The sequence below is a fragment of the Panthera uncia genome, assembly GCF_023721935.1.
Source record: "Panthera uncia isolate 11264 chromosome A3 unlocalized genomic scaffold, Puncia_PCG_1.0 HiC_scaffold_11, whole genome shotgun sequence".
NCBI lineage: Eukaryota > Metazoa > Chordata > Mammalia > Carnivora > Felidae > Panthera > Panthera uncia.
The window spans coordinates 57,483,226-57,505,024 of NW_026057578.1; the positions used below are offsets into that span (position 1 = coordinate 57,483,226).

The following is a 21,799-nucleotide window of genomic DNA, read 5'->3' on the forward strand; positions in this document are numbered from 1 at the left end:
TGCTGCTCTCACACTGCCAGAGCACTTACCCTGCTGTGGGGAGGGAGTCTGCATGTCTGGTGACCCATCCTCAGGGGGTGAGCCCCTAGAGGGTAGAGGCTGCCTCCTTTATCCAAAAACCTGGCAAATACCCAGCAAACATTTATGGAGCAAACGCTGCACGCATATCGGTCATAAAGATTTGTCAGATGAATACATGCACACATTCCCTTTAGATTTTCTCTTGTCATCCTTTCCTTTCCTTGGGTCATTTTTTGAGGAGAGCACTGTAGAGATGACAAAGTCTGGGAACTCAAGTTTCCTGGGTAAAAATCTTCAACTCCTTTGAGCCGGTGTATCAGATGCCGGGGTTACATCATTTTATGGTACAAGGGAGGGGAGACTGAAGGGAAGGGGTGGGGGAGGGGGGTGTTTTAGTCAGTGGCCCCTGTCAACCTCTCCTAGCCATTCGGGAAAAGGTCAGCGGGTGGTGGGAAGCAGGATACACAGAGGTCTCCCGATGTGGAGGGCAGTTTAGGCGGCTGTACCTTCCTAGGTAGATGTGTGTGCCTCTGTCTGTGCCTCCTCTCCCCCACTATGTACATGAGAACTTGAAGCTACCCTGTCAGTAATGGCCACGTGTATTGTCCTTAACAGAAGTTACTGTGTTTGTCAAAAGACTAAGAAGAAAGACATACCTTTCCAACATGGCGAAGGTAGGTTTCGGCCAACATGACAGGAGGGAACAAAGCAGTTTCTTGAAGCGAAAAGTGAAAGCTGCAAGTATCCCCTAGGAACAGGTGGCAGTTCCCTTTGCAGGGAGGCCATGTGCATCCACTTAAAGGGCAGAGGGCAGACAGGAGGACCTTGCTGGCCACTAACTGGGAAGGCCTAGTGGGGCCAAGACTCATCTAGAAGCCCATCCCTCAGCTCCCCTCCTCAGAAAGGTTCTCCCTGAAGAAGAAAAAGCAGAACAAGCAGGTCAATGTTATAAAGTTCCAGAGGAAGACCCCATATAAGAGCAGACCAGGGCCAGTTAGGGTCAGAGGTGAAAGGGCATCATGGCAGACAGAGCCCTTCAGCCAGTGCGTGGCCCCAAGGACTCAGTGTGTCCGGGCTGCCAGGTCTCCCTGCTGGATTGATTGTGTAGTTTCAGTGTTAGAGGAAGGCAGACTGGGGCTGAAAGAAAGATTATATAATGCCTGTGTGCAGGCCGCTCGGGAATCTGTTCTGAAATCCTATGGACACCAGATCAGGACAGTGCTTAGACTGCTGCTCTGTTCCAAATCAGCAGGAGCTGTGTTGGGCCTTCCACTTAACCCTCTCCATCCCTCCAGCACAAACTCTCCCTAGACTTTGCATTCCTAGGGGCTGTTTCCTGCCTACTGCTCACAGCCCGTCCAGTTCTCCAGCACTTTCTCATTCCTGGTTGGGTCAACGGGTGATGGCCTCACAGCAAGGCCTTCATCCCAACCCAACTCAAATGGCAAGCTTGGGTTCTGGAGCCATGCCACTCTGAATCTTATCTTTGTTAACAGTATCAGTTGGGAAGGTTTACTGAACACCCCAGGTGCCCTCAGGCTCCTCCTCAGTGAGATGGAGGTGGCTCTAGAGCCTGCTCCTGAGGCTGGTGTGAGGATGACCATCCCACAGACTCCAGGAATGTAAGGGACTGGATTGGCGCCCTTGGCCAGCTGAGGAAATCAGCTACTTTCCAAACAGCTGAGGAAATCAGCTCCCAGAGGCTGAATTCATGGCCCTCCCTCTGAGAGGAAAGGACAGGGACAGCTTCTGAGTCCCCACAGCCACCCTGTGGAACCAGTCAACACTCACTCTGCAAAGCCACATTTCCCTTGCAGAAGCTCAGTCACTTACTGTGTTCCTCTCTAGAGTAGTTTAGGCTTGTGGAGTGGGGTGCCCCGAGAACCCCAACTGCTGTGAGCAAACCACTCTGAATGCTTATTTTCAGAAATACAGTTCTAGAATGTGGGAAATTCAAACACGTCAGTTGTCATTTAGGATTCAGTTTTAATCCACTTCTCTTTCTCCTCAACAAAAAAGTCTTGGTCATTTGGAGAGGGGGATTAGGCAAAAGTAAAATGCCAAGGGGCGCCTGGGTGGCTCAGTTGGTTGAGTGTCCGACTTCAGCTCAGGTCATGATCTCGCAGTCAGTGAGTTCAAGCCCTGCATTGGGCTCCGTACTGACAGCTCGGAGCCTGGAGCCTGCTTCCGATTCTGTGTCTCCCTCCCTCTCTGCTCCTCCCTCACTCAACGCTCTGTCTTTCTCTGTCTCTCAAAGATGAATAAATGTTAAAAAAAAAAAAAAAAGTAAAAAAGTAAAATGCCAAGATTTAATGAGGTATTATGCTTCCCCATTATCTTTAGACTATGAGAATGGTATTGAAAAACAACAAGAGGGTCAATGTTTTGAAGTCGGATCTACATGCCATCATCAATCAAGGTGCTTTGGACACTTCTAAGAAAGCCCCGCCGAGTAACCCGTGCAGCACGGCTGACCTGGAGACGCACACGGAGATGCAATGTAATCTTCCTTCTGCAGCTCGCGTTACTGGAGCGCTTGGGATATATCTGGGGCTGCCCGGCCATCACTAGTTTATGAGTTCTTAATAGAGGTAGAACCTACTTTACTCTTTAGTATTATACTTTATCTGCTCGCACACCTCTTCCTGCAGGGGTGAGGAACACCCAAGGGAACACTCCTCCAGGGTCCGCCAGGCCACCAGTGCTAGTACATGTTTGTTGAATGAATGAACAGATGAGTGTGGTTGTTGCCTCACGGCATCTCTTTCTGGAAATCAACCTGGAGTGTCTCCTTTGGAAGAAAAGACTTCTTCATCAATCTTGTACACGCACAGATTCGAAAGTGTCTTTTCTACCCTTGTCTGAACTGGATTGAATGACCTCCCTGCCTTGCCAGATTCTGCTGCCACTATTGTGAGCATCATCAATTATTATTTTTAACAATGTGAAATTTAACCATGGTGCTTTTACTGTGTTTCGCTACTTTCCAAACAAGTGATAGTAAGTATGTGGATATTCCTGCCCTTTGCTATCTGTCGTAATTATTTTTTTAAAAAATCTCCCTTCCACAAAGAGCTCGGCAAGCTGGCTGACAGCATCGTTCCATCCTGGGGAAGCAAGAGTAGTGAGAGAAGGAGCTGTCCTCACTCAGGGGGAGAACCTGGGTGCTGTTTCAGGAGGAGAGCTGCAGAAGGTGTACGACCTCCTCCCCCAGACTGTAGGCGAATCTCTAGGCCCTTGTATGAGAGTCGCCGGGAGTGGGCCATGGGGGCCGTGCTCGGTTGGCACCCATTCCAGACACTCCACCAGGGAGTCCTGGGAAGGTCTACTAGCTTCATCCTCCACGAGCCTGACTCTGTCCTGATACACTCAACTCTGCATAGAGCTCTGCTTCCCCAGAACCTGTGAGCTCCTTCAGATGTCAGCCGTGGCTTCTTCATCTTGCTCCACCCAGCACAGTGCTGGCACAGGGTAGCCCTTCAGTGCTTCATAACTAGATGAGTACCTGGAGTCGGCAGTGCATACATGCACTGCAAACTATCCTTGCCTCTTTCTTTAACCTTGAAGTAGGGCTGACTTTGGTAGGATTGTACCAGTTATTAAAATATTTAAATAGGTCCATACTGGGCCACCTGGGTGGCTCATCGGTTGAGCATCCAACTTTGGCTCAGGTCATGAGCTCACAGTCTGTGAGTTCGAGCCCCGCGTTGGGCTCTGTGCTGACAGCTCAGAGCCTGGATTCTGATTCTGTGTCTCCCTCTCTATCTGCCCCTCCCTTGCTTGTGCTCTATCAAAAATAAATAAACATTAAAAAATTTTAAAACAAAATAATAAATAAATAGGTCCATACTTTTTGGCTAGTAGCCCTTGCCCCTGTTGCCTGGCCATCCCAAATCCCAGCTCCTCCCTAGGATCTCCCTTTCCAACCAAACCAGCAATGAAAAGGTGAATACCTAACCCAGCAAGCTTCAGAGATATGGACAAGCAGTCCTCATTAGTAGGAGCCCAAAAGACCTCCCTCCCAGGCTACTGGCTCTCCCCAAAGCTCCAGGTGCTTGCCCAAACCCTGCTTTTGCTCCCGCTGGAGCCCAGGGAACCCCAGGAAGGCATGAGGCCTCTCTCCCAGATGCCTGCCCAGTCCTCCTGTGTTCCTGCTGGCATTCTTGTGGATGGAAGAACTTCCAAGAGGGCACAGAGCCAGCAGGGAAGCAGTATGCTGGTAGCCACTGCTGACACCTAGCAGGCAAATGCTTGAGGTGTACCTCAAAGATCTGCCAGATGAACCCTGGCCAAGCCTCAGTCAGGGCCATGGCAACCTACTCAGTTTTCTAAACTCTGCTGGGTCCACGGCTGCATTCAAAAAGGCGAGAGAGCCAAAGGCTGTTCTTTGCTAAGTGCTGCCTGTGCAGGTGCAGGAGCCAAGTCCCAACGTCACATGTGCTGGGGCTCCACCCTTCAGGTCTGTACTAATTGAGTTTATAACCCCAGGCAAGGCACATCCCTCATCAGCTTTGATGTCCACCATCAGTTTTGAGGACATTAATAAACTACCCCTTTTGTGAACATGGCAAGGATAGGTGAGGTCATGTCTGTATCATGCAATGAGCTCATTTCTAGCTGGGTTCTGTATAATTACAAGGTATAGTTATTATTTCAAAATATTTTTTCCATTTCAACAAGTGACAGAGGTGGTTCCTAAGAGGCAAGACCACATAACTCTGAACTAGTTGACCGCAGAGGTGACAAATCCGGCTTTAGAATTCATGCTTTGTGTTCAGAAGGGGTGTGAGGCCCCAGGGAGTTCCTTTAAACTACTGTTCCAGTGTCGTCCCCTAGGTTACCCCGTACACAAATACTTACAGTAAAATCCTGCTTCTTGGCTCACAATCTTTTTGTTTCTTTTGTCTATAGGTTTAAGCAGTTTGATTTCTTTGCTGGGGACATCCACAGACCTCAGTGTATTCCTGAATTGTCTGTCTTCAAATCTTCAAGCATTTGTCTTCCAGGTACAAAACCATGATTTTTGAAATTTTTTGAATTTACATCCAAGTTAGTTAGCATATAGTGCAATAATGAGTTCAGGAGGAGATTCCGGTGATTCATCCCCTATGTATAACCCCCAGTGCTCATCCCAACAAGTGTCTTCCTTAATGTCCCTTACCCATTTAGCCCATTCCTCCACCCACCACCCCTCCAGGAACCCATAGTTTGTTCTCTATATTTAAAAATCTCTTATGTTTTGTCCCCCTCCCTGTTTTTATATTATTTTTTCTTCCCTTCCCTTATGTTCATCAGTTTTGTACCATGATATTTTTTTTAAGGGAAGAAGGGGTTGTTGATCATTCCAGCTACATTTTAGCACCAGTGCCCGTGACCCGATGAAATGAAAGAGTTTTCTCTGGCCAGAAATGCGTCATTGCTGGTGCGGGTGTTAAAGATAGGGAAGTGGTGTCTCACTCCTGTAGCAAGGCAGGAATCGGAGGCTGGCACATGCAGGTGTGTGTTTGTGGGTAAGCATGTGCGCTTGGGTGAGCACATGTGGGCTCAGGTGTGTATGCAGGTGAGAATGTGTATGCAGGTGAGTGGGGGTGGGTGAGCATGTGTGTGTGAGTGACCACTAGTGAGTGTGTGTGCCAGTGAGCATGTGGGGGAGGCATGCGTATGCAGGTGAGTGTGTGTGTGTGTGTGTGTGTGTGTGTGCGCACGCGCAGGTGAGCTTGGATGAGTGTATGTGTGCACCAAGCAGAAGTGTCTAGGAGGAGGGGCAATTTTGTCTGTTTGGGGAGAATGGCACTTTTCTGGGTACTTTGCAGAACCATCCCAATAAAGCATCAGGCTTGATTTCACAAAATCAAAGACGAATTGTTTTCGATATAGATGGGTTTCGTTCTTCCAGTCGACTTGAAACTTGGGTGTTCCTTGAACAGGGAGGGTTCTTTGCTTAATTGTCATCATCCTCTGCTTCCACAGCCACACTGTAAGAGCTGAGAATGCTGTCCGAGAAAGCTACAGCACCCTTGTCCTAGTGGCCCACGGTGGGTGAGGCATTGTCCTCTGAAGTCTGAGGCCGTCAGGAAAGGCCTTGATGAGGGAGGCGGGGTTTAAACTGGGGTGTGGAAGGTGAATAGGATTAAAACAAGCTAAGGGAGTAATGTCCCCACGAGAGACCTGAGCAGAATGAGCATATGGAAAAAGGAGGATCTGTCTAGGGAAGAAGAAGCAGACATCTCTGGAGGAGACTTAGAGGGCCTGTACCGCGAACACGACTTTGGGCTTTCTCTGTTTAAGCCTCTTGTCACATTTCTTTCTCTCCTCTTTCCTGCCCTGCCTGTTCTTGTCCGTATGCCTGTCCTCCCCATCAAAGAGAAAGGGCACAGACAATACCTGAGACAAAGACTGCAGGCAGCACTGGGATCGCACACCTCATAGAGATGAACCAGAAAACTTTTCAGAAAAGAACTTGAAGGTCATTCCCAACCTTTGGCAGGTGTCTGTTTCCGTTCTTTGCTTCTGGGTGCTAATCATTCCAGATTCTGTATGGCTTTTATCCCTCCCCGTCGGTCTTTGGCAAAGCTTATTTATAACAGTGGTAAACATGTTTAGGGCTATGATGCTGTGGAGACATTTATTCACATGAAAGCTTCACCCACAGAAGTTTTCAAGCCTCTGTTCCTTGTTTTGGGTATTCATCACCTCTGACTTTAACCAAGATGAGCCCTCTGATACCAGTAATACCAGACCTGCCTTGGAGCAGCCAGAGGGGCTCATCTTATTTTAGACCACGTAACATGTTGTATTTCCCAAGACTCCACCACCCTATCTTCAGCCTTCACCAATGAAGCATGTTAGAAAAATGGTGTTTTTGTAACTGCGTGCCTTTGAAGGGCTTGTTTTTGTAAAGCAGCTTGGCTGATAAAAAGCAGTGTATTGTCAATAAAATACTCAGACTGTTAAAATGTAAGCCCTTGGGCATGTGGGAGATGACTAATGGCTTCCGTGGCTAGCATCTGGCAGCTCGCTAGCAGAGGGAGATGTTCAGCTGTGTCACGTGTTCGTTCTCCCCGTTCTTGTGCAGTTGGGGCCCAGGAGAAATTTCTGAACACGGGAACCTGAGGTGCCACGTGGGTGGCGAGCGGAGGAATATTCCATACTGTTGAGGGTTTATGTCTAAACGTCTAAGCAGAGAGCTGGTCGCCCGCAGCTACTTCTCTTGATGCTCTAAAAAAGTATCCTTGTGTCTGTGAAGCAGGGCTTCTCCCAGGAGCCCCATTTAGATGATCAGAAAGACTGGCGGGGGGTGCCAGAAACCACGGGGGGAGCGGGGTTCATGTGTTCCCAGAGCCCAAGGCACTCCCAGTGAAGGCAAAGGAAGGAGAGAAGCAGTGATGAGAAAGGGGATTCCTTCATTCCTAGACAGTCTCAACATCTCCTCCTCAGAGACATGTGGCTAAGCCAGTGGGTGGTCCACATATACGATGAGGCTTAGGAGGCTTTGGGGCATTCATTCCAACATTTGCATGCAAGATTCATATGATCCCATGGGTTTGTAATTCATTGCAAGTGCGGCCCAAGGCAGCTCCCAGTCTGGTTAGTTTCTCAGCCTGCACACAGAGAGGCATCTCACCCACACCCAGTTAAGTGCTATGCAGGCCATCGGCTGGCCTCGGCTCTGTTGGCCCCACGGGTGGGACCTGCCAGTCCTCAGATCATTCACCTGACTCAGTGGCCAGCTTTGTGCTTTCCAAAATCAGTGCCATTACTTTCATTATTGTGGGATTCTGTGTGACTTTTTCACACGAACGGCCTTGGCAAGGATAAAACAGCCACCGTCTCTCTCAATGGCTACCGCCAGGTGGGCTTCAGTGAGGCTGCCCTGCAGGATTTCTCTGTTACACTTCAAAAATGACTTCTTTCATGGGGTTAAAACAAAAAATGTAGGCCAATCTCCCACCTCTTTCCTTCTCTCCACCAACTTCAAAAGGTTCTTCTCTGGAATCATCTCCACAGGAGATGCCACAAGACCAGATATAGGCCAGTGTGCCTCTGCCTCTCTGCCCGCCTCATCATTTCTTCTTCCTCTTCTCCTTGGGCCACTTGGGAAAGTCTGCGCATGACACCTATGCGCATTTGAAAACATGATCTTCTTGATTTTGTCATAAACCCCAGCATTTTTTTCCTCACAAAAATGTAATAGCCAAGCAGAAACAAAGAAGAGTTTATCAAATTGGCCGCCAGCTTCCAGCTGAGATGGAATTTCCTTCTTACCACTGTGAGCAAAGCCATGACCCTCTGCCACAGAGATAGTTTTGGTAAGTCAGAGACTACAAAACATTTTGTATTCTACCCTTTAAAAATGTTATCATAGGGGCACCTGGGTGGCTCGGTCAGTTAAATGTCCAGCTTTGGCTCACGTCATGATCTCGTGGCTGGTGGGTTCGAGCCCTGCATTGGGCTCTGTGCTGACAGCTCAGAGCCTGGAGCCTGCTTCAGATTCTGTATCTCCCTCTCTCTCTGCCCCTACCCACTCACACTCTGTCTCTCTGTCTCTTAAAAATAAATAAACATTAAAAAAATTTTTTTTAATGTCATCATAGCATAAGTATTCTCCGTGTTCTACATAGAATGCAGTCATCTCCTTTTCACCTTTTAAAGCAAAATACAACATAGACACAGAAAGTCATACAAAGCCATAACAATCATTTTTTTTAATGGCAACATGATACATGCTTCCCTTTCCCATTCCATCATGGTTGGATGTTTTACAAGCTTCCCCAGGTTTTTATTTGTTTGTTTGTTTATCTGTCTGTTTGTTTGTTTTAAGTAGGTTTCAAGCTGAACACAGCCCAACACGGGGCTTGACCCCTAGATCAATAGTCGGATGCTTAACCAACTAAGCCACCCAGGTGCCCCACCTTTGTTTTTGAATTGTGTTCTTGGGACATGTTGAAGAAAGCACCCAGGAAGCCAACTAAGATAGAAAAAAAAGTGGGTTCTTTGGGGTGCCCATATTTAAATTCTATAAATAACAGTTGATAAAGTCATCCTTGTACGCAGATAGTGGAAAGAGTGAAATAGCATCCATTGCAAACTTTCTGGTCAAATGGGTGGTCTTTCTCTGTCCGAGAAGCTCATGTCTGTCACATCTGTGGCAAAGATGGTGTGTAGGAGAGCTGTAGGAAGGGAATTTCACCCCTGAGCCCTCCAGCCTCATGGAAAGAATCACTCACTCCAACGGCTATTTATTGTGTCCCTACAAAGTCGCAAGCGCCTTCCTGGGCACTGAGCATACAGCAGTGGAAAGACAAAGTCTCCACCCCTGTGATCTTGCACACTAATCAGGGTGAGGAATCCCTGCTCCAGAGATGTCCTCACGGCGAGCAGGTGGAACAAGGAAAAGGAGATAAGCCCTATGGTAGACCAGTTTTGCCAACACTCTGGAGGGTGGCTGCTGTGAGTTGCCATGGAGATGACACCCATTGGTAATGAGATTTCCCCTTTAATGAAGTCCAAATGACTCTGCTTTATGCTAATGCTCTCCCAGCACAAATTGATGGCGCAGGGCTCACATGTAGTCATGGAAAGAAACCCAGCCCTGAAGCTATCGTCCCCTCCCCCAATACACTTTCTTTGGATCCCTGTATGAAGCCCAAGAAAGTATTTACACCAGTTTTTCCTCTTCACATGGTTAAGTGGGCCAGAGGGAGGTCAGGCTCATTCAAGACCCTGTCAAGCCATCCCATCTCACCCAGATCTATCAAGGAAAAACAAACATTGTATAAGGCTTTGATATGGACAGAAGTTTGCTTGAAATGGACAAAAGGCATTGAAACAGGCAAAAGGTTCAGCACACTGGTCTGAGTTATCTCTGTCTTTCATTGTGTTTGAGTTATTTTACAACTCTAAATTGTGTCCAACTGATGATAATGCAAATGATCCTCCTTCAGGGAAATGCAAACTAGCTGTGTCAGGTGGATGCTATTGATTACTGTCCTGAGGACAGGTCTGTTGAATTTGTGTAAATTCTTCACTGTCTGTATATGGTCAATGCTTTGAATTCTCTTTTGAACCAGTTGCAACATTTTACTAACTTCCTCTTCAATAAATGACACATGAGTTCTTTGACACCCATTCATTTTATATCTGTATAAAGAGTCAAGGTTTTACCTTCATTAAAAAAGTGTCTTTTAATGATAGCAATAAGCCAGATCCCCCTCCCCCACACCCCACCCCAGTCCTGCTTTTCAGCCTAACGTTAATTATCTTTTCCTTTTCTGGAAAACCAAAGGCCTTGGGATTTGGAGCGTTCGGCTGAGTCACATGCCCTCCTGTCTCCCCTACCAGTCTCACTGAGGGCACCCCTTGCAGGACCACGTGAGAGAATGCCAGCCAGCTTCCCTCCCCCACTTCCCTCACCACAAGATGCAGCCACACAGACTGCAACAGGGGAAAGGCATAGCTACGTTTCCAGCTCTTTCCAGCCTCCTAAGGGCAGCTGGCTCCCTTCTGCACTATACCTCCACGCCTCCCAGCCTGTCCCTTACGGCCCAGCCTCATGTGCCAACCACCGGAGGCCAAGGAGGCACATTCTCCAGCTCTGGGAGCGGCATCTCTTTCTCTGTGGGATTTGTTTTTCTCCCACCTCACACCAGATGGGTTTTAAGTTCCCCTTCATGGCTCAGGCTATGTAGCTGTCTGTGCTTTCTGTCCAAAAGCCTCCTTGACTGGGATTCATGGGTATGGAATGCCCGCCTAGGACCCCTGAGGATCTGCTATAGGAGTGAGAAGGTCCCAGTAACCAGGAGTTGAAAGCCCCAGAAAAGTTGGTATTTTCACAGTGATCTGTTTATTTGTCCATCTGTCTATATCTAATTATTCATTTGGGCTTGTTATTTCAATGTAGGCTCCTGGCATCTGTTTCATTTGCTGCTTCTGGAATATGTGATTCATATACTTCAGTCATGCATAGAAGAGGAAGAGGATGACGATGATGTGGAAAATCTCAAGGAAATGCTACCAGATGACCAGTCTCTTGTCCAGCCAGACCAGGCAACCTTCCACCCTCCAGATTCTTCACCAGCCCTGGCGTATGACAGCCCACATATGGATCCACATCGGGTGATGCTGAAACACATAGGCCAGAGCCGATGTCCTGTGGGTGTGAACAGTGTGTTTCTCAGGGTCCTGGGCTTCCTGGTGGACACTGACACGGGTGATAAGGTACAGACACAGGGGCAGGCTTGGCAAGGGAAGTAAGAACTATCACATGGTTAGGAAATCCACGAAGATCATTCTGTCCAAACAATGATACACGATTCTAGACTCATCTTTGCTTCAGGAGATTTTTGCCAGGGGTGATGATAGTAGCTTATCTGTTAAACACTGGTCAGCAAACGTTCATGGTGTATAGATTATGTACCAGGCACACTTAGAGGTGTGGAATATTTGGATGGCCTGGGTCTTGCCTTGCCAGAGTTTGCCAGGCACGCTTATGATGAAATTTGGAAGAAAGAATTCCTGAGATGTTTTTGGTGCAAAAAGGTGATTTTATTATAGCATGGGACAGGACCCGTGGGCAGAAAGAACTGCACTGGGATTGTGAGGAGTGACTGATTATATACTTTTTGATTAGTGGGGGTTAGGGATAGCATAAGTCTCAGGAATTTTGAAGCAAGGCTTTCAGGACCTTGAGGGACTAGCTACTGTTAAGATAAGGTTTAGTCTGTAATAAAACATAAACATTAATGCGCTAAGGCAGCCATGACTTCCTTGAGGAAGTTCACACTCCGCATGTTTCAGGTGTCTGTCCATGGGCTGAAAGCTGTAAGATTTAGTTTAAGCTACATTTCTCTTGACTTTGTTTTCCTCAGTAGTTACGCTAACTGAGCTAACTAAACTAAGAGGTAAGCCCTGAAAACACCTCTGCCACTTCGGATTTTGAAAAGATGGAATTGGGGTACATCTTGAAAGATACAAAAATAAGAATTGCTATTTCCACCTACTATACAACTTTTCTATACATTATCTCCAAGCCATACAGCCCTGAAGAGTATCTGCCCTTATCATTTCTATGCCATGGCTGAGGGAACTGAGGCTCAGAGAAGCTAAGTGACTTGCAGGAAGTCACACAGCAAGCAAATAGTGGAATGGAGATTGGAACCCTGGCCTGCCTGATCTCTAGTCCATTCTTCTCCCACAACACAAGATCAGAGGAGGGTGGTCCATGCCCGAAGGAGAATAGGACACAGATTGCAGAGTTCAGAGAGGGGACCTTGAGTGCCAGAAAGAGGAGCCAGACTGCTGGAGCAAGCAATTGAAACTCCTCCGTTGCCTGGGGAAGTGGAGGGTGCCTCGTGTAAAAAATTGTCTTAGTACTAATTTCTAAACCTTCTATACACATGTTTGGAAGTTTAGCCACTTTACATAGTATTTCTTTTGCACCCGCAAATTCCCTCCCCTTTTGAGAAGATGAGGAGTTGAGCTGAGTAGGAGATCCAGGCAAGGCCATTGCCCTTCACCTGAGTTAACAGTGGTCTTGACCATGGGAATGAGTCACAGCCTGAAACTGTTCAATGCCCTATAGTCCTCACAATAACCAGAACCTCACAGGGACCTTTCCTTCCTGAATAAACCCTCATTCCAAGTACCCCAGAGTGCAGAGAACCCTGTTATTAAGCACTACTTGGACAGAACACCGTACTAGACAAAAATAATATGAGCCAGAGTGAAAGAAATGCATGTCGGGTTTACACATTCTCTGGTTTTGGTCTTTGTTTTCTTGTCTTGCAATAGTTATGTTCATATATCCAGCTGCCTTTGATGCTGTTGGTGGAGTAGGTTCAGTAGGTGGATATAGGTTCTTATCTATAAATAAGAAACTCACCTCCTCTGTGAGTGTGTATGTGAAGCAGACATGACAGATAGGCGTGAAATAGTGACATACTGGCCTCAAATCAGGGACCCAATGGTGGGGGCAAGGAGAGCTGGGCCCTGTTAGGAGAGGAGCAGCTGGGGACAGTTAGGGCATCACTCACGAGCTGGTATTTCAGGGCTGCTGGCAGAGAGGAGGCCCAGTTAGATCTGAAGAAGGGACCAGTTGGCCAGGCTGTGCCCAGGAAAATGTGTCTCCCTGCACCCTGACCCTCTGGACGAAATGTCCTGTCCTGGCAACAGGGCCCTGCAAGGGCTGGCCAGTGGGAAACTCACCTGAGTACACTCTGGAACATTGTATGGAGTCCTAACAGGACAAGGAATTGTGCTGGACATTCAGCTCCAAGTGTGCACGTCTCCACTCACTGGCTGGGGAGAGAGCTAGGACTGTAGACAATTTGACATGCCCCTTAGTCACCAAGGTAGCCAGGAGTAAACTTCGTGGTGGGCATGTAAATGCATCGTTTCAACAACACAATGAGATGTACCATCATTGTTCCCGGTTCACAGATAGCATAACTGAGGCTCATGAAGGGTTGAGTAATGTTCCCAAGGTCACCTCACTAGTAACTGACAGAGCAGAGATTCAAACCTTCGTAGATCTCCTTGCAAAACTGTCCCTTCCTAGCACCCTCTCTCTTCCCAGAAGGTGCTGCCATGTGCTCTAATTCCAAAAGCAGTGATGGGAATAAATTAGAAATACCTTTGAGTCTGATGATTTGGGAACATAAGTGGGCAGTCTAGTACATAACTTCCTAAATGAGATTCAAATTCTCTGTCTTCCACTTCTTAGCTGAGAATCTTGGGCAAATTTCTTAATTTATCTGTACCTCAGTCTCTTTATCTACAAAATAGGAATAATACTATCTAATTCCATAGGGCAGCTATGAAGCTTAAATAAGTCAATCATTGTAAGATTCTTGGAACATAAGTTAAGTACCCATAACCATTAGTCATCATTATTAATTCTCCAATGAAACCTCCTAACCTGAGCACCTTTCACCACACCCCACCCAATCCCCTAGCAACTCTGAAGTTCATTGCAGTGGGGTTTGACCTATATTTAATTGGTGGAAACAATAGAGAAAGACATTAACTACTTAATTGAACTACATAATAAAGCAATACAGGCAGATGAATGTCAGATAATCCAAGATAATATGCATTAGAGATTAATTAAACCTGCCTCTGTTTGTGCATGCTTGCTGAATTAGCTATAATGACTTAAACACTCTAACACCAAAAAGTTACGCTCATCTAATTTTTATTGCATTCATTATTCGGCATTTGCACTCATCATCAACAAAAAAGCACACCCTCTGTGTCCCATCTGCATTCATCTGCCACGAGTTAACACCCCATTCAGCTGCACATCTGTGGCAGCCTCGTTCTTGGAACAATTTAGTGCCGCCCTGCACCTATGATAACAACTGAAGTCAGCATTCTGGACTGCCATATCGATCTGCCACTCTTCCACATTCTAGCAATGTTCAAAATAGGAAGGTGCCAAGGAATGTTTAAGAATAAAGTGAAAAAATCACACTGATATTAAATAAGAAATATTCTTTTTAAAAACAGACTACACAGTTTTCACTTTAGGGCATGTACTCAAGGATTAAAACATGGCAAAAATATTTAAAAACAAGCAACTCTTTAGCTCTAGGACAGAGGTAAAGACAATTTTTTTGAGAGAGAAGAAACACATCTTCTGGTTGAGTGGTGATGGTTGTTGTCAAATTTAGGGAGGAAGAGTATGAAATACTTTCACTAACCTTGCATTTGAAGTTGTCGTGTACCCATCTTCGTCAAAATATGTTGACTTATGGGGGGTGGGGGGTTATCGATAAAACAGGGCCAAGAAAATACATCTCTGTCAGTCTGAAAGTCATCATGTCCAAGGATTTGCTCATCTCCCAAGTACCATTGGAGCTAAGGGAAGGAAGGCATATTATCCTGTTTCTCTGATAGGAAGACGTGCTAAGTGAAGTTAGATGTGTTAGCTGAGAGCAGGTGCTTAAGCTAACATCAGAATCTGTGAATCTCCCAAATCTCTTACTACCCAGCTGAGTGTTAAATTAACCAATGACTATTTTCATGGTCCTCCCACCCCTACCTTCCTTATCTACTGGCATGCTTGATGGATGGTGGAGGAAGGGTCTGTGTGGGAATTTGAGCCAAGAATACAGGGATTGGTCTCCAACTGGAAGGCAGCCAAAGTGATGAGCATTATATCCACATGGAGCCCCACGGACATTTCGTGCGTTTCTTCATGATTTTCACACCAGATCCACACTCTCCCATGTCCTTAATGGAAGTGTGCTGGCTTTATCTCAAGTGGTCACAAACAACCGCAGGCCCATTCCTTTTCCTAAAGACAGCCCACCTGCCTCACCCTCCATGACCCCTCTCTCTTGTACCATCCGAGGGTTGAGATTCTCTCCCTGCAGTCCTCAGGCCTTGAGCATTCCTCAGAGAAATTGGGATCTCCAGTAGTAGGAGTAAATAAATGCAGAAGCTTCTGGTTAGGTCTGTGAGGGCATGGTGGAAGAATTCAAATGGTGGGTCCTGCAACAGGAAATCATATAATTTCTCTTTTTATCTTTTCCTTGTCACTGTTTCCCCCTTGCAGCTCATCCAGATATTGTTGGAGGACAAGGCCACTGAAAGCACCTTCAAACTCAGCCTTCCTGTGGGACAAGAGGCCCTGGTAACTCTAAAAGATGGACAAAAATTTGTAATTCATGTATCAGATGTACCCCAAAGCTCTGAAAATATTTTTTTCAGGGAAAGCAACGCTAATATATAAGATCATTTCTTAGAATAGGACATGAGAAAACATAGATTTTCACTCTTAAAAATATATTAAGTGCTAAAGCTTTTGTATTGATGAGAAAGAAGATTTTATGTACATAATAGAGGTAGCATTGTCTATTTTGGGTTTATATGTATTTCAAGCAGTTAGTTTAGGTGAATCATATAAACTGATTTGGAGAATATTTTTTGCTTCTGTTGCTTTTCTTCAGGGCTTTTCAAGTGTTTTTACCAGGGACTTAATAGAAGAGAAGTTTGAGAAATCTTGTGAGTAGAGAAATGGATAGATCTCTAGCGAGAGATAAAATTTGAATACAAACGGGTACAACCAGTAAAAGGCCAATGGTAACATTTTTCTTCCCCTTGGCAGGGCCCGATTGAAATAGAATTTGTGGAAAGATCTCCTCAGGCAGTAAGGAACAGACAAAATGCAATTTGATACCAACCGTTAGGCTTACTTATTGGTCCATTAAGAACATTCTTGAAGTGAGGTTGAATTTTGAACCCAACAATGTCTGCAACAAATGGTGATGCCCTGCTTTGAGTCACTTTTTATTGCTCTTTGTTGCAAAATCCTGAGAAATGTTGAAACTAAGAATAGATCATTCACTGCTAAGCCAGATCAATTTTTATGTAACTGATTATAACATTTAAAAGGAATTTAGCAATTCATGCTTAACACGACTTCTGGTATAAGAGGAAATAATAGAGAATATTTTATTGATCTCATGTTATATAAGAAATGAATTAAATTTCCCTAAATGCTTGGAAATTTTAAAGAAACACGAACTGTGTCACTAGATTTGTTAAGAATTATGCATCTTTATAGTTAAAGAAGCAATCATTATTTCAGGGACCTTTACGACTACATTTAATATGTTATCTCATTAGTTAAGCTCTCTGGGAGTAATAGTTTATCAAAGAATTACTCAGGGATATTCCTTTACTCACTGTTCAGTGACCTTGCATATCATTCATTTGCTCACATGTAAGTGGACAGATGGGAGACAAGAAACAAAGGTAGCAACAAGATGTACCAGATTGGGAATAGTGAATTTTATTTGCATATTTTGAGGTAAACTGATTAGCCGAGAGCTAGCAGAGGATGTTCAGTCCTTGAAAAAGCTAACCAGGTTCATCAAAGGCAACAATCTGAATTGCTTATCTCTGGGGTCAGAAGTTAGGTTAGGGGATGAGGGTGGGTAGTAAGAAACAGGAGAGGAAGAGGCTTCTGGGACCCCTGATAGTGTTCCAATCTGCCGTTCAAGTGTGTCCACCTTGTGAAAATGTGTCACAGAGCTTATGACTTGATTTGATTAATTTTCTGCTTTATGCTATGTATGAAAGTGTATTTTTTTAAGTTTATTTTATTTTGAGAAAGAGAGAGAGCACGAGTGTGGAAGGGGCAGAGAGAGAGGGAGAGAGAGAATCCCAAGGTGACAGACCCTGCCTTGATAGCACAGAACCTGATGGGACTCAGTGTCACCAACCGTGAGCTCACGACCTGAGCTGAAACCAAGAGTCAGACACTTAACCGACTGAGCCACCCAGGCACCGTGAACATGTGTTTTTAAAATAGAAGGTATTGCATATACACTGGTATTGCATTAGAGGCTCCTGGTGGGGGAATGGCTAAGAAGCTCATGGAAGGATTTCAGGAGAAAGTGAGCCAGCTTGGAAAGCCACCAGGGTCAACGAACACTGATGTGAAAATGGAACCACACCTGCCGTGTACGTCTTTGTTTTCCCCTCTCAATCCACCTCGCTGACAACCTGAGGCAGGAGGCCAAGCAAGAAGAGAGAATCTCCCCACATCCACCTCCCTCACCCCAGGCCTCAAGACCCAATACAGTTCTCAGCCAGGACAGAGGAGAAGCTTTCATCCTTAATAAAGTTTGACATTTTGATTATTACACTGGATTAGACATTTTAATTACTCATCAGAGATGGTTCTTGTTTCGTTCACGGCAAATTATGCTCAGAGACTGAAATTGTCTTTGCCAGTAATTTATTTAACAAAATTTCACTGGGGGAATTATAATTTATAATAATAATATGTCACAAGCCAGTAGCATACAGGATAATGTCTCTTCATGAGCCAATAAGGAAATAATATAGTCCAAACCAGTGATAGATTAATTACACTACTGTTCTAGGCAAAGGGGAGATGAAAGACAAAAAAGACCAAATTTAATTGAGGTGTACCTTTCTGCAAGTTGGTTCTCAGAAGAGTTGGCTTAGCCAACCAAGAGCTGACATCCAGCTGCCAGCACAGATTGCTAGAGCACAATGCTAGCAGAGCGAAGAGGCCTGTGTTTACGGGCAAGAAGATCTCTTTCGTGGGTCCGCTGCACGGTTTACACCACTGCCAGCAAGGAATGTAACCTTCATCGTGGCAGGAGCTAATGTCTCAAGGTCTTCAGAGAGCTATTGAGATCAGCCAAGAGTAGCCTTGCTCAGACGGAACACTCTTGGTGAGTCTTCACAAATTCTTGGTATTAAGGGTTTCCTCTCTGTAGGCACTCAGTAACACAGCTTGGGTGACATCATTCTGACATGGCCTCCCCAAATGTAAATCACCCTCAGATCAAGACAACTTCACTTAAACCGTAAAGAAGTGGACTTGAAATCATAACAATACACAATGGTTGCTATGACTGAAAGCAGCTGGTGGTCTGTTATCTGAACGCGAACACGATTGTAAATAGCCACTGCCTCTAGACCCTTCCCCAAACCTGGGTTTTTATCCAAGAGCCAGAAATAATTCATAGATCAAGTGACAAAAGTTGTTCTCTGCTTGTGCCATCTATCGCTTCACAATTTCGGCATGACAAACTAATCCTTAATGGCTTAAAACAGCCACAATGGATTTATTATTCCTTACCAGTCACCAGGTTGCTTGGACGGTTACGCTGATCTGGGCTGGACTTCATGAACCTCAGCTGGGCTCACTCAGCCATCGTGTTTTCTGAAACAGTAATTTGAAGTAGAAATAATAATGAGACCCTGTACAAACCAATCTTCCCAGGGCACATCGCTGTTGTCAATATGGTACTTACAGAAAGACAAGCACATCAAATAGCACATGGATCTTGGAACGTTAAGTTTGCACTCACGATGATGTTAAATCGGAAACCCACGAACAATCTGGTAGCAGACAGATCTTGCAAACACAGAAGTTTGATCTAAAATGTATAGCAATGTGTTCTCAAATATTTGTCATGTATATTCTTTTACCAGGAACTCTTTAAGCATTGGGGATCATCAGTGAACTAAACAGGCAAATCCCTGCTCCTCAGGAGTTTGTAATCCTGGTAGAAGACCCACACCGAACTAAGTAACAAATAAAAGCCCGGTATCTTAGGCAGTGATTCCTAAGTATAATAGTAAAAATAACACCCAATAAAGAAAATCATGATGGGGAGGCAGGTGTTACTTCATGCAGTGTTCTCAAGCAAGGTCTCTTTCACAAGGTGTAATCTGAAAAGAGATCTGAAGAAAGTAGGAAAAAAGAAATTGTGAGAGCCTCCCAGAAAGGTGGAAAGTTGAGTAGCACTACCAGGCAGCCCCAGCAGCCTCTTGAAGTTAATGGCCATGAATTTTAAATTATTAAGGGATTTAAAATCACTATTGGTTTCCAGAAATTTGGCAAGCCAGTTTATTTGAACTAATTCATCAGGTGAAAACAACTGTATGTGTTGGAAAAAATATAAAATGTCTTCTTAAAAGCATCAAAAAGATAGAAACAAATCTCTAGGTCCTAATCTAAGAGAATGTGGAATTTAGTGTGGTGAGCTAAGCACCAAGGCTGCTTTTTCCAATCCCCACAACTTTGAGCTTCAGATTTGAAGAGAGCAGTAGTAGTCAAATACCAGAAGCCAGCCAGGGTAGGAAGTCTAATAGCGACCTTATAAACTGGAACATCCAAAGGGCTATACACTCCAGGTAAGGGTGAGTAGGAAGTAAACGTGCCCCTCCTTCCCACCCCATCCTCACTCCCCACCCAAGATGTGACAAGTAAATTCACTGAAATGTATCAGGGTCAGGGGAAAGCTGTCGCCCTCTCTTCTCTCTTTCTCCCAGGCCCTAGCAACCACTCCTTTTATTGACAAATGATAATTGTATGGATATACCACATTTCATTTATCCATTCATCATCATTTGATGGGACATTTAGGTTGTTTTCCCGTAATGGAAACATGAATAATTTCATTTCCACTTGAATAATGCTTCTGTGAACACTGATGTACAAGTTTTTGTGTGGACATACATTTCATTTATCTTGGGTACATGTACCTAGGAATGAAATTGCTGGTTCATATGGTAACTCTATGTTTAGCCTTTTCAAGAGCAGCCAAACTATTTTCCAAATGGCTGCACCATTTTATATTTCCATCAGAAATGTGTAAAGGTTCCACATTTTCACCAATATCTATCACTTGCCTTTTTGATTATAGGCATCCTAGTGGGCGTGAGATGGTATCTCATTGTGGTTTTGACTTGCATTTCCCCAATGACTAATGATGTTGAGCATTTTTCCATGTGCTTATTGGCCATTTGCATGTCTTCTTTGGAAAAATGTCTGTTCAAATCCTTTGCACATTTTAAATAGGCTTATTTGTTTTGTTTTGCTTTGCTTTTTGTAATTGACTTATACATGTTCTTTGGATATTCTGGATACAAGTCCCTTGTCAGATACAGGATTCGCAAATATAACAGTAAATACTGTAGTATGTCTCTGTAACAGAATTTTTTACCTAGCCGAAACTCCCTTATCACACCTGATAAATAAAACAACGTTCTTTCATATCATCTGATACTTAGCCCACATTCAGATTTCTCTACTGACCTCAATAATGGCTTTTAACAGTTGACCCATCTCTTGCATTTCATCTTATGTCTCCTAAATATTTTCATATCTATAACCACACACCTATAATTTTTCATCCCATTTATTTGTTGAAGAAACTGGGTTATTTGTACTACGGAGCGTTCCACATTCTGAATTATATGACTCGTTCCATTGACTCTGTATTTGTGTTATCTAGCAGTTAAAATAGAAGCTTCAGCAGATTCAGGCCAAATTTTTTTCAAACACTTCATAGATAGCACTGTGTACCTCCTACCTGTGCACACTACTACATCACATCAGGCAATACTTGATGTCACTATAAAGGGCTAAATATTTGTGTTCCTTCAAAACTCCATATGTTGAAGCCCTATACCCCAGTATTAGAAAGTGGAGGCCTTTGGAAGGTAACTAGGATTAGATGAGGTTATGAGGGAGAAGCCCTCATCATGGTATTAGTGCCCTTAAAAAAAGAGAAAAACAGGAAAGGTCATGTGAGAACACAGTGAGGTGGCTGTCTACAAGGCAGGAAAAGAGTCCTCACCAGACATCGAATCTACCAGCACCTTGATCTTGGACCTCTCAGCCTCCAGAACTGTGAAAAATAAACGTCTGTTGTTTAAACCACCTAGTCTGTGATATTTTGTTATAGCAGCCTAAACAGACAAAGGTAGTCCTTTGTCCCACATTTGGTGAAATTAAGAATTAAGATTCAGGACATCTGGGTGGCTCAGTCAGTTAACTGCCTGACTCTTGGTTTCAGCTCAGGTCATGATCCCAGGGTCATGGGATCAACCTCATCAGGGTCCACGCTGAGTGTGGAGCCTGCTTAAGACTCTCTCTCTCTCTCTCTCTCTCTCTTACTCTCTCTTTTTCTTTCAAGGGGTACCTGGGTGCCTCAGTTGGTTGAGCACCCAACTCTGCTCAGGTCATGATCTCACAGTTCTTGGGATTGAGCCCCATGTTGGACTCAGCACTGACAACAGAGCCTGCTTGGGATTCTCTCTCTCCCTCTCTCTCTTTGCACCTTCCTTTCTCTCTCTCTCTTTTTCAAAATAAAAAGAATTTAAAACTTTAAAAGTTTCTCACTCTCTCCCTCTGCCCCTCTCCCCTGTTCACACACTCTCGGTCTCTCTCTCAAATGAAGAAAGAAAGAAAGAAAGAAAGAAAGAAAGAAAGAAAGAAAGAAAG

The 21,799-nt window shown here is 44.8% G+C and overlaps 1 protein-coding gene across 1 annotated transcript in view; it reads left to right on the top strand.

Annotated features, from left to right (window-relative positions):
* RFX8 (regulatory factor X8) overlaps positions 1 to 15,944 on the top strand; it is a 63,693-nt gene extending 47,749 nt beyond the window's left edge. Inside the window, exons 10-15 of the mRNA XM_049651341.1 lie at positions 637 to 695; positions 2,365 to 2,521; positions 4,933 to 5,027; positions 8,216 to 8,330; positions 10,922 to 11,238; positions 15,578 to 15,944. Of these exons, the coding sequence (XP_049507298.1) occupies positions 637 to 695; positions 2,365 to 2,521; positions 4,933 to 5,027; positions 8,216 to 8,330; positions 10,922 to 11,238; positions 15,578 to 15,754 (920 nt within the window). The 3' untranslated portion in view covers positions 15,755 to 15,944. The remainder of the gene's footprint in view (positions 1 to 636; positions 696 to 2,364; positions 2,522 to 4,932; positions 5,028 to 8,215; positions 8,331 to 10,921; positions 11,239 to 15,577) is intronic.
* Positions 15,945 to 21,799: the final 5,855 nt, after the last annotated feature.